The 18,284-nt window shown below is 39.3% G+C and overlaps 1 protein-coding gene across 1 annotated transcript in view; it reads right to left on the bottom strand.

Annotated features, from left to right (window-relative positions):
• si:ch73-40i7.2 (FYN-binding protein 1) overlaps window positions 1-18,284 on the bottom strand; it is a 39,982-nt gene that overhangs the window by 3,790 nt on the left and 17,908 nt on the right. The window contains exons 7-12 of the mRNA XM_028816184.2: window positions 14,307-14,433; window positions 13,991-14,150; window positions 2,225-2,375; window positions 2,059-2,078; window positions 1,856-1,919; window positions 971-1,034 (exon numbers count right to left, since the gene is read on the bottom strand). Of these exons, the coding sequence (XP_028672017.1) occupies window positions 971-1,034; window positions 1,856-1,919; window positions 2,059-2,078; window positions 2,225-2,375; window positions 13,991-14,150; window positions 14,307-14,433 (586 nt within the window). The remainder of the gene's footprint in view (window positions 1-970; window positions 1,035-1,855; window positions 1,920-2,058; window positions 2,079-2,224; window positions 2,376-13,990; window positions 14,151-14,306; window positions 14,434-18,284) is intronic.

Genomic DNA, 18,284 nt, shown 5'->3' with positions numbered 1-18,284 from the left:
CATCAATCATATATTAACTGTTTAGTACCTATAGATGCTTATCAGTCCATCTATTTTTCAAACCTACTTTCTCCATTACCAGATATCAAAGCTGCTCAAGATATATGGAAGGAACCAATCCTGAATGGAATGTCAATGTCAGTGTTTTATTCATCAATATCACAGTCAATACATTTGTACTTAATTGTGCAATTACACCTTTACTTGTAAGTATTATGGCAGAAGATTATTACTTATTAGAAGATTATTCTCTCTCTCAACCGTAGGGGACTGAGTGTGGAGGCTGAACATTCTCTATGTGTTCAAAATTTTTTTTTACTGGCTTCGTCAATCTCATCTCACAGTTGAATTTGTGATATGGTCTCTTAGGTTAGCTGTTGGCCCTAGATTGTTTCTCAATGTTAAGTATGAGTGTTCCTTTTGATGCAGCACCTCTAGGGACTGTCACTGATTTGCCTCTAATGCTGCTGGGATAAGCTCCAGGACCCTATAACACTAAAATGTGATTAAGATGGTTGAGTAAATGGATGCCTGGATGGGTAATTGCAAGTAATAAGCAGAACAAGATTTTCACATATAACATGATTTGCTACCAAATAAGTAGTGGGAAGTTGAATGGCTGTTAAGAGTTATATGGCCATATGGAGAAGGATCAGCAGCTAATCTGTCACTTTGTGTGAATTGGAATACAGAAGACAAGTGTGACATGGACTTTCTGATTGAATCATATGTAGGAAAGTGCTGACTAAGATTGACTTTGTCAAATTTTCTCTACTTTCCCTTTCAGCCTTTTCCAATCCTCTTGCCCACTCTGTGTATACTGATGGTCAATACAGGTGTACTCGGCTTGTCTTCTTCACTTACTTTGATTCAGACTTTTTCAAACAGATGATGGGACTTGACTATTTTTGTCACTTAGACCAAAAAACTAATGTTAAGGACATGAAGAATAGCTGATGAGTCTCTGTACCTTAAACTTCTTCCGGAAGTCCTTCTCTTCTTTCTCTTCCTTCTTGCTCTTCTTTGGCTCCAAACTAAAAAGATAAGATATTTTTGGGTTTTCCCACTATTTTTATTTCATTGGTAAGTTAACACTCCCTCCCAACACACTATGTTAAAGTTTATTATTATCAGTCCTTGCCATCTGTATACATGCCATTAGTGAAACAATTCTGGTAATACTTCTTAAAGTTACCATCTAGTACTACAGACTGAACTGTTACAGTTCTCTTTTCTACTTTGGTGTAGTGGTTAAGGCTTTGGGCTTCAAACCCCAAGGTTGTGGGTTCAAATCCTACTACTGGCTAAGTCCCACTCCTGCTAAAGGTGCTATATAAATAATATGTATTATTATTACTGACACTGTGTGTCCAGGAGCAAGTAAGTCACTTGACCTGCTTGCACTACAATTGGAAAACCAAAAAGAAATGTAACCAATTGTATCATAAATGTTGTAAGTCACCTTGGCTAAAGGCGTCAGCCAAATAAATAAATGTAGTATTCTTTCTATATTGTATAGCCAGCGGCCAAACAGCTGAGTTGACCAAATCATTACGCTCCTCCATATTTATAAATAGCAATCCCAAACTGGCACCATTTCTTACTTTATATCAAATTCAAATGCCAGCTGTCTATAATGAGGAGTGAAGACAAATTATTCTAATTTCACTTGCCTTAAATCTTTTCACAGATTTCACATTTCATTCACTGGAGACCCCTTATGGCTGTCAGTGGGACTAAAATGAATGCTTTGGCCGTCCCTCACTTCCGAATGTCAGCCTGCACTATTCTCAGATGAATGGCCTCCTGATAACTGAATAAGCACAACTGCAGATGACACCATTTCTCCTATTACCTGAGCTCCGGTGGGGGTGGCGGAAACTCTTCAGAAATGATGTCCACATCATCATACACTTCCTCTGTAAGGACAGTTTTCAGATGATCATTATTTTTTACTTTAACTCTTCAAAAAATATCTTTCCCCTTTGCAGGTTAGTGTTTCCTGCCAATCATTAGCACTGATAAAAAAGTTCTCAGAATTGAAGTTGGATTACTCACCGTTGTCTGTATTTCGGCTGCTGTGAACAGAAAAAAGAAGGGACTTTGAATATGGGTTGCACCCACAACTCCTTGTGACCTTAACTTTGTCTACTAGAAGAGCATATATTATGCCTTCAGAGCTGGCCAAAAAGGAAAAAACAATATATATAGCTCCCCACCCTACCTATTCATCTGGTCAGATGAACCCACATCATCGTAGAACTCATCCTTTTTATGCCAACCAGGGCTATTCTCTAGTTGCTGAGCCTGGCTCCGAATGTTACGTCGCACCTCCTCGTAGTCAATGTTCACACTCTTGTTATCTATGTAGCCATCTGTTAGTGGTGCAAATAGACAGCGTTGGTGAGGGAAGAAACTGAAGAACTATCATAACTTTTCAAACATGGAATAAAAAGATTAATTATCTGATTGCAAAACATGAAAAGGCAGGAGCCTATATTGTATATTATGTTGGAGAACCTTCATAAATACCTTGTAATGGCATCCTAATTAATTAATTCATTCATTCATCCATCCATTGTCCAACCCACTGAATCCAAACACAGGGTCATGGGGGTCTGCTGGAGCCAATCCAGGGCGCAAGGCAGGAACCAAATCCCGGGCAGGGCGCCAACCCACCACAGGACACAGACACACACTAGGGCCAATTTGGAACCTCCAGTCCACCTAACCTGCATGTCTTTGGACTGTGGGAGGAAACCGGAGTACCTGGAGGAAACCCACACAGACACGGGGAGAACATGTAAACTCCACGCAGGGAGGACCCAGGAAGCGAACCCGGGTCTCCTTACTGCAAGGCAGCAGCGCTACCACTGCGCCACCGTAATTCATTCATTCATTCATTCATTCATTCATTCATTCATTCATTAAATTAATTACAGTTTATAGGGTTTTTCTAACTTACTCAAAGCACCACAAATGTATAGCACCTGCCTGGGTGATGCGGCGGCAGCCATCCTTGTGCTAGTACTCTCGCCATACATTAGCTATTAGGTGGTTAGGGGGTGAGAGAGGTACAGTATTTAGTCAATAAGGGACAGGAGATGAGGGGACCAGAATGAACACATTCCACATCACATTTCATCTGGTATCTTATTTTTCAAATTCCCCAAGTCACACTGGATTTAGTTTCACTTTTGTTTTGAGTTTGCATTTTGTTTCAGGTTAATAAAACACATTTGAACATTATATTTTTTGATAATATATGCTACCATTTTGAATTTTTACAGCTGCTTCCATTTTATGGAATGGTTACTAGTACACTGGTGCCTGTTCATGTCCTGAAAGTTACGTTATGCATGACGTTACTAGTTTGACACAACACTAGAAACTATCCAAGAGCATGGACAACTCTCAAAAGACCTTTTTGGTCAGCTTTGGTGACCAGTTCTTGTTTTTAATTGTTATTATTATATATACATTATTATTTCTTTAAAGAGGATTTTAATCCTGAGTTTAAGTTTTCATTTTGACTTACTTTTACAAAGTTTATTTTTATTTTTGTCTCCTTTTTCTTTTTTTTTTACATGACGCAATTAAGTTGTGTCCCGTAACTGAGATTATCATACTAATGATGTCATGCATACCCTTGTAACCCGAACTTAATCTAAACTTACAAATATGTAACGGTCACATTATGTATTATCCCTTGAGGGATATGTTAAAATTCTCTTTTAGTATAGTTAGCTTCACTTCTAAATACACCCTAGTATTAGGTTTGCTTTTGACTTCATTTTGTCCTCAACATCCGTATAAAGCCCTGTCCTTTTCACTCATTTTTAATCTCTCAGTTTTGACTTTTTGCTTTGACTGACTACTTCTCCAACTTGGTTAACCATCTGCTGGTTATCTTTTATTTCTTACAATAATCCTCAGACACATAATGTGGCCCAGTTATTTATTAGGCCTACAAATCATTTTTCTTATTCTGTCACATCTATTTTTGTTTTTTGATTAGGATAATGAGCTTCGATTTTTGAATAGATATAATGGCTTTGATCCTGCATGTTTCTGACAACATTTTTCCTCTTTGACAAAAGAGATATGTAATTTCAACCAGTTTCAAACACCCGTGCCTCACAATGTCAGTTTTAGTTTTATTGTTTTTGTTTTTTTTAATCTTTATTTTTAGTTTTGTCATTCTTGCTTTTATTTCACATCATTGCATCACCATTTTGTTTGGAAATTCTGTTTCCTATCATTGCCATATTGAAGCACACATGCTTAATCACCACTGTCATGTCAGTAAACTGACTAGATTTGACAAATGACCAGGACAATCGACAAGTTAACACAAAAAGTGTCAAAACTGGGAATTCATAAACACAAGCATCAAAGCCAAAATGAGAGACAAAAATTGAGGTCAAAAACACAGAGCAAAATGTCAAAGCCAGGAAACGTTAGGGGTTGTGAAATGGCAACTCAGATGAGGAAGAGATTTCCTGGAGGACTATTTACATTGTGTAATTATCTTAGAGGGCATGGTCCCATCAATAAGCATATTTGCCCTAATGATGAGAGGTCCAAAATGGTGGTGAGTGTGGAAACCAAATGATGTTTGAAAGGGTCCAAAAAATTATTAACCTTCAAAATGAAGATGGATCTTCAAAAATGGATGTCAGAATCAGAATCAGTGACTGAAAAAAAACTAAATGTGAGTAAGATTAAAATAATCAATGCAAGAAAATGTATGTAAAATCAGAAAAGGATTCCAACCCAGACACATTACAGTGTTGTTTATAGATGGCATACTTAGGCAGTGAATGGCAGTAAAAGACAAGCTTCAGTTCAAGTACCAGGAGATGAACTAAACAGAATCACAGTCAAAACAAGCAAGTAGCAAACTGCCCAATAACCAAACCCAAAATGTAATCCTAAATTGTAGTCAAAACTGATTGTCAAAGTCTTAGCCCTGAAACTCTACACCACACTCAAAATACTTTCACAATGTTTTATGTGTTATCCACAGTCTTCTTCACCACAATACTACATTAACAGTTATGAAAAATAGCAAATTCCAGGAGCACAACTCCTACAAACAGCCCATTGTGTGATAGCAACGCTGCTTTAAAATTATTTTGGAAAACATTCAAAGAAGCAAAACAGAATTAACAAAGTGAATTTTAACATATAGACACGAAATAAGTAAATACCATCATATGAAAAAGTTTGGGAACCCCTCTCAGCCTGCATAATAATTTACTTTCAACAAAAAAGATAACAGTGGTATGTCTTTCATTTCCTAGGAACATCTGAGTACTGTGGTGTTTATCGAACAAAGATTTTTAGTGAAGCAGTATTTAGTTGTATGAAATTAAATCAAATTTGAAAAAATAGGCTGTGCAAAAATGTGGGTCCCCTTGTAATTTTGCTGATTTGAATGCATGTATCTGCTCAATGCTGATTACTTGCAACACCAAATTGGTTGGATTAGCTCATTAAGTCTTGAACTTCATAGACAGGTGTGTCCAATCAGGAGAAAAGGTATTTAAGGTGGTCAATTGCAGGTTGTGCTTCCCTTTGACTCTCCTCTGAAGAGTGACAGCATGGGATCCTCAAAGCAACTCTCAAAAGATCTGAAAACAAAAATTGTTGAGTCTCATGGTTTAGGGGAAGGCTACAAAAAGCTATCTCAGAGGTTTAAACTGTTAGTTTCAACTGTTAGGAATGGAATCAGGAAATAGAAAGCCACAGGCACAGTTGCTGTTAAACCCAGCAGGTCTGGCAGGCCAAGAAAAATACAGGAGCGGTATATGTGCAGGATTGTGAGAATGGTTACAGACAACCCACAGATCACCTCCAAAGACCCGCAAGAACATCTTGCTGCAGATTGTGTATCTGTCCATCGTTCTACAATTCAGCACAAATGCACAAAGAACATCTGTATGGTAGGGTGATGAGAAAGAAGCCCTTTCTGCACTCACGCCACAAACAGAGTCGCTTGTTGTAAGCAAATGCTCATTTAGACAAGCCAGATTCATTTTGGAACAAAGTGCTTTGGACTGATGAGACAAAAATTGAGTTATTTGGTCATAACAAAAAGCGCTTTGCATGGCGGAAGAAGAACACCACATTCCAAGAAAAACACCTGCTACTTACTGTCAAATTTGGTGGAGGTTCCATCATGCTGTGAGGCTGTGTGGCTAGTGCAGGGACTGGGGCCCTTGTTAAAGTGGAGGGTCAGATGAATTCAACCCAATATCAATAAATTCTTCAGGATAATGTTCAAGCATCAGTCACAAAGTTGAAGTTATGCAGGGGTTGGATATTCCAGCAAGACAATGACCCAAAACACAGTTCGAAATCTACAAAGGCATTCATGCAGAGGGAGAAGTACAATGTTTTGGAATGGCCGTCACAGTCCCCTGACTTGCATATCATCAAAAATCTATGGGATGATTTGAAGCAGGCTGTCCATGCTTGGCAGCCATCAAATTTAACTGAACTGGAGAGATTTTGTATGGAAGAATGGTCAAAAATACCTCCAGCCAGAATCCAGACACTCATCAAAGGCTATAGGAGGACAGCGTCTAGAGGCTGTTATATTTGCAAAAGGAGGCTCAACTAAGTATTGATGTAATATCTCTGTTGGGGTGCCCAATTTTATGTACCTGTCTAATTTTGTTATGATGCATATTGCATATTCTCTGTTAATCCAATAAACTTAATGTCACTGCTGAAATACTACTGTCCCATAAGGCATGTCATATATTAAAAGGAAGTTACTACTTTGAAAGCTCAGCCAATGATAAACAAAAATCCAAAGAATTAAGAGGGGTTCCCAAACTTTTTCATATGACTGTATTTCAAAGCTTTGTGGCTGAAAACCATAAATTAAAAATACTTAGGCTTAAAGAAAAACATACTAATTCAGAGAACATGAGAAGCAACCCTTTATGCTAGTCAGGCGTCTTTCTGGTTTTGACCTCAGTTATTTATCTGATTTTGATTTTTTCCTCTCAGTCCCTGTTTTTTCAGCTTAGACCTTGATGGTCTTATTTTTTAACTTGCCAGAACTCACACAATATATGAAGTTACCCGTCTTTCTACATTGTATGTGTGTTGCCCTACACTATATTTGGTTTCTAATTACCATTTTTTAATTCCCATAAGACTCATTAGTATCAAATGTGGCATTTGGGCTCCAAGCAAAACTCACTTGCCAGTCTCCAACACTTCTGCCTCAAACCACAAACTGTTTGAAGTTTTCTGCCTTTCTAGCCTAAATGTGCATGCTGCACAAAATTGAATTTCAGTTTCAATAACTTCTACTATCTCTGTTTTGGCTATGTCACATTATGTGACTTTTCCAGAAAATTTTCTGTGTAGCCGTTAGTTACATAATCTTAGTGAGTCGGAGGGAGTTGGTGTTGCGCTCCCATGAAATGGTCGTCTAATGGGACATAGCCTGGGACTCACTTCAATTAATCTGCAATTCATTTAAAAAAATTTGAACAGGATTGATGTTGTCTTTAGTCATAAGGGTGGGCTTTTTGTGTATTGAGTTGACAACCAATGAATGCTCATAATCACTTTCAACTTAAACACAAAATGAAAAGGTTGTCCTCATTCTGCAAACTGAAAGCACAATGCATCCTTCCTAGAAATAATAAAAATTGTCAAAGAGAAAAGGGGCAAAATAAAGCAACTTCTATATATGCTTTATGTTTTCTGTACTTTTTTTTTTGTAATTTGTTTCGACATTTGCAGTCTTCGTTTTTCATCCCTGTGTCCTCAGAATTCTTTTCACATTACTTATGGGGACCTTTCCTTAAAATTTCTGCAGTTTTCTGTACAATGTTTTCTTTTCTTGCTGCCCTCACTGCTCTTTCCTTTACCTAAAATGTGATTTTACTACAGGTGACTTTCTTTCTTTCTTTCTTTACAATTTAGCTTACAGAGCACACCAGACAGCTTCTTCCCTGTGCTTATTTTTTAAGTACTGGTCTCTGGTGTGAGCCACATGTAGAGGAATGTAGTGACCTCTTATAACCCTCCGACCAACCAGTGCAGACAATCAAGCTCAATGACTGCTCACATGTGACCAGCTGATTAACGTATGGTGTTAGCTTACCCTTTTAACTGTATCAAAAATAATTTGATTTTCTTGTTTGACTATAAGAATCGCTCAGCCCTGATGGTCTGCCCTCCATCTCACTTTACCAGGGAGAATTAACACTGTCAAGATGAATATCCTTCCTAAGCTTTAGTTTTTATTTCAAAACATCCCCATATACATTAACCAATCATTTTTTAAGAAATGAGATTCAATCATAACCTCATTTATTTGGAATTCAAAAGGGCGACCCTACAACGACTTAAAACAGAAGGCGGCATGGCTCTACCTAACTTTCAATTTTATTACTAGGTAGCAGATATAGAAGATATAAAAACCAGGGGCCTCATGTATAAACGGTGCGTACGCACAGAAATGTTGCGTACTCCCGTTTCCACGCTCAAATCGCGATGTATAAAACCTAAACTTCACGTAAAGCCACGCACATTTCCACGGTAACTCATACCTTGGCGTACGCAATTTCTCCGATTGGTTTTTCAGACTGGCGGCACCCAGCGTCAAAGCAGTGCTACTGTTCCTGTGTGATCTCCTTTCTTTCTTAGATCCACATTCCTGACGCTGCTTTATAAATACACTGAAACTAACTGCATATTGTTTATTAGTGTAATGCATCTGATTGTAATTAACCTGCAGCAATACAATGGTCCAGGGAATAGCCATAGTATTCCAAGTACCATAACTGCTTTAGCATTGTTACTCTCACTGCATCTTCTTCTTCTTTCAGCTGCTCCCGTTAAGGGTTGCCACAGCAGATCATCTTTTTCCATATTACTCTCGCTGCACCACTCGGAGTATTTATATCACTGTATCTGAGTGGGGAATCACAGTAGCAGCTGATCGGATAGAGAATTATCAGTATACAGCATGAAGCAGATGCTGCCTGAGCCACGGCAAAACACTTTATAGAGACTTTCCTGTACAGACTTCGCGGTTTAGAAAAGGTTTCATCCCAAGAACTCTAAACGCACTCAATCGTCCATCAAGTGCTCCTTGTAGAACTGTTTACTTATAAGTACAATTACCTCACTGTAAACTTGCACTACAGTTATAATATTGCACACCCTGCGCCACTTTATAAAGCACGTATTTACATATGATGACGGTATTCATTTTTAAGATGAAATTCAGCAAAATATGCTGATTACTGTATATTATACAGATAAAACTTTAACTTCATTTAAATAATCTGTATTGTTAATAATTAAACATGTGAGGACACGGTGCCGCAGCGCTAGCTAGTTCAGGGATTGTTCCTGCATTGCGTTGTATTCTTGCGCTGACGCGACACTGGAAAGATAGACGGATAGAATAATTAAACATGTACTACAAAGATATTTCAATGTTCCTTAAAGGTTTTGAAGAATCGGCGTTCTAAGCTTACAGATGGCTTAACGTCTATTACAGAGCTGATTGTGTGGCGATTGGGCATTTGGAGAAAGAAAAGTAAGGACAGGAATTGGTGGTTAGTACGTTTGAAAGAGACAGTACTTCTGTAATAAATTATTTCATCGAAGGTCACACATGGCGCAGCAAGACTCTTGCGTGAGATATGAACAATCACTGCGCCACCGTGTTCCCATGTTTAATAACATGCTTTCATTCCTATCATCATGAAAATGATATCACGTATACATCTCAGTATTTTAATTATTCAGAGAGCTGTAATATCACGAATGTAATGGATTCTGTGTCCTGTCGGAGAAAGAGAAAGAACGGAAGCACGTAGTGATTCACACACATAGAGCAAATAGAAGATCAAATACAGAACAAAGCATTTAACGTGCTACTTGAGAAACTAGTAAAATAAACGATTTTAAGATGAAGTTTATGATGTTCTACTTTAATGGCAAAATAAACTACGTGATTAAAGTGGAAATTTCGAGATTAAAGTTGACATTTCGTGCTTTTTTCCCACTGTGTGCCTATTTGTTTTGTCTGTTCCCTAATAAGCTTTCATATGACACTCAGACGGTGGGCTACGACTTGCCTTTTCACGGCGACTTTGATATGTGATTTCTTTTTTATTTCGGGCACCGTGCGACTTTGTGAACTAGGATCTTTCGAGTTTCTCCGACACTCTGTCACTCGATCAACTTTCTTTTGTTGATTATACCACTGTTTAAACCAACAAATAGTACGTTTTTCCTTTGCCTCCACTTGGTATTCTTATATTTTCCCCTGTGCTTTTCCCATTGTCTTTTCACAGAAGGCTATTTATATTGATTTGCATATTCAAAGAGGCGTAATTCTGGGAGGAGTCGGGGCGGGACAGAAGGCGCGTGCACATGCGTTACTTTTCACGCTGATCGGGATTTATGTAGTGGAAGAACGTGGAAGTATGCGTGCGCACAGATTCCTGCATCTGGATTTTTCTGTGCGTACACACAATCCCGCTTTTGTGCTTACGCCATGTTATAGTGTGAGTTCTACGCACGGCGTTATACATGAGGCCCCAGGACATTGGCATAAATTGATGCACACACACAAGCTTGGTAGAAATTAAATCCTGTAGTATTTCTTTATATTCCTTGCTTTGTGTCCCAGTAAATACAAGCTATCATCAATATACTAACAACTCAATTGTCCTTCATTCACTCAGAATTTGGAACTAATGTAGGAAGCACTTCATGGCCCCTCTACATGATAACCATGTTTTTCCACCCTCTTAAACTTACACAGTTTTTAATGTTTGGAAAAGGTATGGGATTAAATCATTTTGAGATTTGTATGTAGATAATGTATTTGGTAAACTAAATCTGCCCAATTTTCCTCACCTCCCACTTATTTCTATTGCAGAAGAAATATTGATCAGTCTTGAAGACTCAGACAACATTTCCATAATATATAAAAAACTTTTAAAGTCCCTTCCTTTCAAAGATACAGTGGGAAAAAGGATCTCTTGCTCAACATTTCAGAAAAGGAGTGGAAGGCAGCCATGCACAGAATTCACTCGAGCTCCATATGTGCAAACCATACAATTATTCAACTTAAAATCTTTTATCAAGCACATCTATATCATTTAAAATTGTTCGAAAATTTTCCAGGGCAAGATCCAACCTGTGAATGCTGCAATCAAGCTCCAGCCTCACTGGGTCACATGTTTTGGGCCTGCACCAAATTAACATCATTCTGGACCAAAATCTTTAAAAGCCTATCAGACAGCCTTGGTGTCACAATCCCTCCTAATCCACTAACAGCCGTGTTTGGTGGACTCCCAGATGGGCTTAAAGTTGAGAAGGACAAAGAAACTGTAATTGCCTTTACTGTACCTCAGTATTAGCACGTTGATGTATCTTGCTCAACTGGAAGAATATTAGCCCACTTTAAGTGTTTTAAGTCAGTGGGAAACTGATTTTATATACTATTTGAAATGGGAAAACGATCAAATTCTCACTTAGAGGATCTGTTCAAAACATTTTTAAAATCTGACAGGATCTAATCAATAACATTTTAGAATAAGCATTTATAGTGGGGAAAAGGATTCTCTTTCCTCTGTTCTACTGTTAAAGTCTTACTCTGGATGTTGGCCTTCCTCTCTTTTTCTTGGATGGGGGTTGAATTGAATTTAGTTTTGCTAAGTTTGACTTTTGTATATGGAACGTTACTTGCTTTAAATAAATTTAAAAAAAAAAAAGTATTGCTCAGCCCTACCAGCTGCCTCTTGTTTCTCCCCATTCTGCCTGTGAAGCACTTGCAGAGAGCCATCCTCTAGTTTTGCTGTAAAGAGCTCCCAGTTGATTGCTTAGGCAACCTATCCCGTCTTACTTGTGCACCCAATGACACCATCCTGTTACCCACCACTAGGAGCCCACAACACAAAAGTGAGTTGTGATCCCAGTGATTGAGAAACACTGTATTAGGGGATCTCAAACCCCCTGGTACCTCGATGTATTAGCTTAGCTAGTCTTAGGTGAGCTGGGCTCAAACATGGGATAGGAAATCCATTCAACCAGGTCAAGCAGTGTGACCATTATCTGGCAGAATATTAATTAAATTCTAGAACAGGGGTCTCCAACACGTCACTTGCAAGCTACCGGTAGCTCGTCAAAGGATTAATGAATCCTACATAAATTTGAAAACTTAATTAGTCAAATTAGGGGTGCGTGATCTTTCCAAAAAATCATATCACGATCCACAATCTGAATTACAATCTATCTTCTCAATGTGGCATACATTTGAGAGAATATCCAGACTCAAACTCATCAAGCCCTAAGTAACACTTTATTTTAAATATCAAACAAAGTTGAATTCAATTGTTCTCTCGTTCGCTAGCTAAGCAGAGTTAAGGAACACGCCCTGAAGCTGGCGAGTGAGTGAGGAGGGCCCCTCCCTTGCGTCTCTCTTGGATTTGCACAAATAAATCTGTACCGCAAGCAAACTATGATACATAGTGAAATGAGAGAAGTCGCAAAATCAACCAGAATGTTCAAGCAAATTATGGAAAAAAACCCGATCTAAATCCGTTAAGTAGTTCTCTCGTGAAAAGCGGACAGAGAGATAGACAGACATTGGATTTTATATATTATATATTAGTAAACCTTCCAAATAATGTGCAGTTAAAGTCTCAACAGCATTCTCAGCATTTCTGGAGCTTAGTAGAGCCAGATGACTATAAGAGTCTTCACCAAGCAGCTCTGAAAATGTCTGCTTTGTTTGGGTCTACATACCTCTGTGAGTCTGCCTTTTCTAACATGAATGTCATGAAATCAAAGTTCAGAACAAGACTGACAGATGAACATGTAAATGACTCCATAAGAGTGAACCGAAGTAGCTCCACTCCACCATACACCTCTCTTGTTGACTTCATGCAGTGCCAGTCATCTGCACTGAACATGTCTTAGAAAAGGAATAAATATTAAATATTTTTTGTAAACCAACTCCACTTTCTGTTAATGTTAGTAATCTCTGTCCACTGACATGTTAGCTATGTGGATTCTAATGGCATTGGTTATCTCGATCCACCGTTTGCTTTTTTTTTTGTCGTAGGCAGTACCTCTAGCAAACGTGTCTACAAGTGATGTCTGACTCGAGTGTCCTCTAGCTTTTTCAGTTTTACCTGAGAATGTGGAGGGTGCCAATCTTAGTTCCATACATTCATGGTACACCAAAGCATGTTTGCGGCTAAGGTGTTGCAGCAAATTGCTCGTGTTGCTGCCTCCAGCAACAACATTTGCAGTAAATAGTTGTTTGGTCCACATCCGACCTTTTAAAACCAAAGTAACTCCAGACAACAGACACGGCTCCTTTTTTGGCAAAAGTTCTTCTGTATCATCATGTTCAACTTTATCGTCTGCTACAGCTTCAGTTTCTGAATGTTCTCTGTCCATTTTCACCGCTCAATACCTCCACTAACGCATGTACTCCATTGCATGCATGTTTAGCAGTGTAATAATGAAAAAGGTCCCCCCTTAAACAGTTTTCCACTGCGCCATGTTCCGAACGTTGTTTTTGCTATTTAAACCGGTATTGTGGTATAAGAAAAATCCATATCATAACAAAAATAAAAAATGGTTTTCAGTATGAACCGGTATACCTCCCAGCACTAGTGTGAGAGACACTAGAAAATGCACACAGTCATGAAAAATGCACTTTCAGGTGAAGTAAATATTTTTTTGTGATGTTTTAATGCAAAATGTTAGTTATGGACACCAACATTTTGTAAATGTTCAGGCAAAACAAGCTTATTCAGTTTGTTTGGGATGAAATAAGCTATGAGAATAAATGTTAGAAAACATGATTAGCTCTCGGCCATTTTTATTTTGTAAAAGTAGCTCTAGAAATATCACGGGCACCAAGCTTTGTTCAGGCTTAGGTAAATTGCAGAAGCCGTATGCCCACCAAACTCCAACTTACATGCGCCATCCAGGGTGCGTGCCAGCCATTTCCCTTCTGGATTGCTCTTCACTCTCACAATCTCAACTGTGTCACCTGCCTTAACGGTCAGATCATACTTTCCCCCACGGTTATCCAGTCTCATCTTGGCCGTGTAGAGCACCTCTATAGGACCAGAGAGCTAGTAGGTCAGAGAAATAAAGCAAAAAACACAAGAGAAAAGTAGAAAATGAGCCACTGACAAGGAGTGGAAGACATATATCTTCACCTTCTTTAAAACCTTTACCCCAAGGATTCTGTTGTGTGTATTTGTATGTGGTGTTGTAACCCAACTTACCTTGAACTTCTTGCGGAGCTCCATCTCCCTTTTTTGCTTATCTTTCTGATCCTTCCTGTCCATCTCCTGCTGACGCTTCAGCTCCATTTGCCTGCTCTTGTCATGCCGCTTGTGTACTGTCTCGATGCTGCAAAGGACAAAAAAGCAACACTGTCCATTAAAATGAAAAAATGTTTTCACTTATATCACCCATGCTGTCCTTAGTCTGTATATCAAGTCACCAAATATTCTGAAAATGATGGCATAATTGGCCTGTTGTGCCAGTCCGACTGATGAGCAGTCCACTTCATGATGGAATGTCTAAAGCAGGGTGGCTCCTTTGTTACATTAGAGAAGAGGGAGTTAAAAACCATGAGGCTTCCCTCCAGCAGATTTTATTGAAACAAAAGTTTTTCATTTTAATTAATGATGAACTGACGATTTGTGAATGTCCCAGTATATACAGTGTCTTGTGTCACGTGAGCTTCTTGTCTCCAGACTCTACATCAGGGGAGAGCATCAGGGCTGCGTGTACATTTTTAAAGAATTTAAGTTTGCATTCAGCAATGGATTTGGCTGTCAGTGATACCAATGAAACCAATTGTGACACTGGCTCACGGCACAAATCAATATAAAGAGTGCCATTCATAAATGTCAAAATAGGAGGGTAGATGGAGTGAAAGGTTTTAACGTTTCTCATCAACCAAAATGAATTACTTGTGTACTTCAACTTGTGTGTTAAGTGAGACAAGGAACAAACTGCAGTTACTGGCAGCAGCATCCCGATTGTGTCTCCAGGCGATGTGCGTGTCTTAGAAATGCTTATCACTGAATCAGATGAGAAGGATAGTTATAACCTTCTAGGTGAGCTCATTTAATTTTTTTCTGTTGACTTGTTAAAGGATCTTTGTCTCGAAATACACACTTTAAAATAATCTTAAGTCATTTGCAACAGGCAAAACCTGCTCATTTTTCCATTTTTAAGGAACATTGATTAAACAGAAGTATATGCTTTGTTAAATATGCATCTCAGATTGCCATCCTTCGTTGTGAATTTGAATTTCATTTTCAGGACTTTAGGCGCCGCAAAATACATTTGTCTCCTTTTGCTGTTAATGTGGACAATGTTCTAGACGTCTAACAAATTGAAATAATTGACTTTCAATGCAATAATGAATTTAAAAAGAAGTTTAGTAAAGGCCACATTACAAAAGTTTTCTTGTGATTTTCAGTCGTACGTTTTTATTTACATAATCTTAGATGGAAGCAGTCAGTGTCATGCTTGTGTAATCTGACATGACCACAGACTCACTCCAACTAGTCCACAACTCACTCGATTTTGTCTTTAGTCATAGTAGACAGCTTGTGTGTAAAGACTGCGGCTGAACTTGCTGTACCTGTTAACCCTTCGTACGACATAGGCTCTGTCACACAGAATAATAATAATAATAATAATAATAAATTTTATTTATATTGCACTTTATATTTTAGCAATCCCAAAGTGCTACAGAGTAAAAATAGAATAATAAAATAAAAAAGAACAGAAGAGTCTATAAAATACTTTAACAAAATGACTTTCTAAAAAGATGAGTTTTTAGGTTTCGCTTAAAGGCCTCAGTCGACTGTGGGGCTCTCAGGTAATCAGGGAGGGCATTCCACAGCCTCGGCGCCACCGATGAAAACGCCCTGTCACCCATGCTGCTGAGCCTAGTTCTGGGGACTTGAAGAGTGTTAGTGAGTACAGAGCGGAGGGAACGTAAGGAGTTATGGGGGGGTAAGGAGTTCCTGTAGATAAAGAGGGGCATGTCCATAAATGCACTGATGGGTAAGAAGGGAGACCTTGTACTCTATTCTGAATGAAACAGGGAGCCAGTGAAGGGTTTTCAGGATTGGGGTGATGTGATCATACTTTCGCACCCTCATCAGGATCCTGGCAGCGCAGTTCTGAATATACTGGAGTCTCTGGATACTCTTGCCAGGAATCCCAATGAGGAGTGCATTACAGTAATCCAGCCTGGAAGAGACAAAGGCATGGACGAGCTTCTCTGCATCTGCCAGGGTGAGTAATGGGCGGAGTTTGGCGATGTTCTTGAGATGGTAAAAAGATGACTTACAGAGATATTTGATGTGGGTGTCAAAAGTAAGTTGGGAGTCCATTCTAACACCCAAATTAGTAACAGATGTGGAAAGAGGAATATTTTGGCCAGAGAAAGTAATACTGGTGATGGTAGAAGAGCGAAGATGATGTGATGTACCAACTAAGATGGCTTCTGTTTTGGATCTGTTCAACTGAAGAAAATTGAGCCTCATCCATGCCTCTATCTCCTCCAGGCAGGTAGACAATGTAGATGTTGGCAGAGGAGCAGTAGAGGGAGGTTGGAGTAGTCCTGAGGTAAAGCTGAGTGTCCATCGGCATAGCAATGGAACGATAAACCATGTCTGCCAATGACAGTTCCAAGGGGGAGCATGTAGATAGTAAAAAGGATAGGGCCCAGCACAGAGCCCTGTGGAACACCACAGGCGACGTTGTGGGTGTGGGACTTTGCGCTGCCAAGGGCGACATGCTCAGTTCTGCCAGTCAGGTATGATGTAAACCAATTTAGAACAATTCCTGAGAGTCCAATAGTGTATTGCAGGCGGTGAAGAAGGATGTTATGGTCTATTGTGTCAAAAGCAGCTGTCAGGTCAAGGAGGATAAGTAGTGAAGGTGAACCAGTATCTGCCGTCATCAGAAGATCATTGGTGACCCTGACCAGGGCTGTTTCGGTGCTATGGCCAGGGCGAAAACCAGACTGAAACTTTTCAAAACAGATTGTTCAGTTTGAGATGATCGTGAAGTTGTGCTGCAACTATTTTTTCCAGAACTTTGGAGAGAAATGGAAGATTGGAGATGGGCCTATAATTGGAGAAAACTTCAGGATCCAAGGTGGATTTTTTTAGTAGAGGTCTGATGACAGCAGTTTTTAGTGCAGAAGGAATATGGCCAGCCAGGAGGGACTGATTTATTATCCTGGTGATAAGTGGAGAGATGGCAGAAATGTTGGCCCTCAGCAAGGGTGAGGGGAAAGGGCCAGGGAACTAGTAGACGGTTTCATTTTCCTGATGACATCCTCCACCTCTTCCCGTGTGGCAACAGAGAAAGAGCAAAGAGGATGGACAGAAACGGGTGAATAAGACTGTGCTGGAAGGTCTGCATGCAGTTGCTAAATGTGAGATGGCCAGTGATTTCCAGTCGTGTAAGATGACATGGTCTGGTGTCACAATCAGCAATTGCAGTCTGCAAATTGGACACATCACATTACTAAATATCACGTAATGTGATGTTGGCAGTTTCTTTGTTTTTGACACAGAATATATGTTGCTCTCAATCATAGCATGTACAGAAGAACAAATACAAATATTTGCAATGAATTCATTGTTAGGGCATAGAGCATCTTGGTTTATATTAACAGCTTGTGCAGAAGCAATAACTTTTATGTTCATGCATAGGACAGTGTCATAGTGAAATCACTTTAAATTTTTTTTTGTTCTTTATTTCACCTTATACAATTTCTTGTATTAGGTAGTTTTCGCATACCCCTTGGGGTCAGAGCGCAGGGTCAGCCATTGTACAGCACCCCTGGAGCAATTACAGGTTAAGGGCCTTGCTCAAGGGCCCAGCAGAGCAGTGGCCTTTTTTGGCAGTGACAGGGATTCGAACCAGCAACCTTCGGGATACCAGTGCAGCTCCTTAGCCTCAGAGCCACCACTCCACCAACTTTAAATTTACTCTCTTACTGGTGTTTAAGCATTGCTCTTAACAGATTTTAATCATCCATCCATCCATCCATCCATTTTCCAACCTGCTTAATCCGAACACAGGGTTACGGAGGTCTGCTGGAGCCAATCCCAGCCAACACAGGGCACAAGGCAGGAACCAATCCCGGGCAGGGTGCCAACCCACCACAGAGATTTTAATCACTTTTTTATAATTAACCATTTCTGGGAGCATGTATTTTT

Source organism: Erpetoichthys calabaricus, chromosome 12 (genome assembly GCF_900747795.2).
Source record: "Erpetoichthys calabaricus chromosome 12, fErpCal1.3, whole genome shotgun sequence".
NCBI lineage: Eukaryota > Metazoa > Chordata > Cladistia > Polypteriformes > Polypteridae > Erpetoichthys > Erpetoichthys calabaricus.
This window is presented reverse-complemented; position numbering and strand designations above follow the sequence as displayed.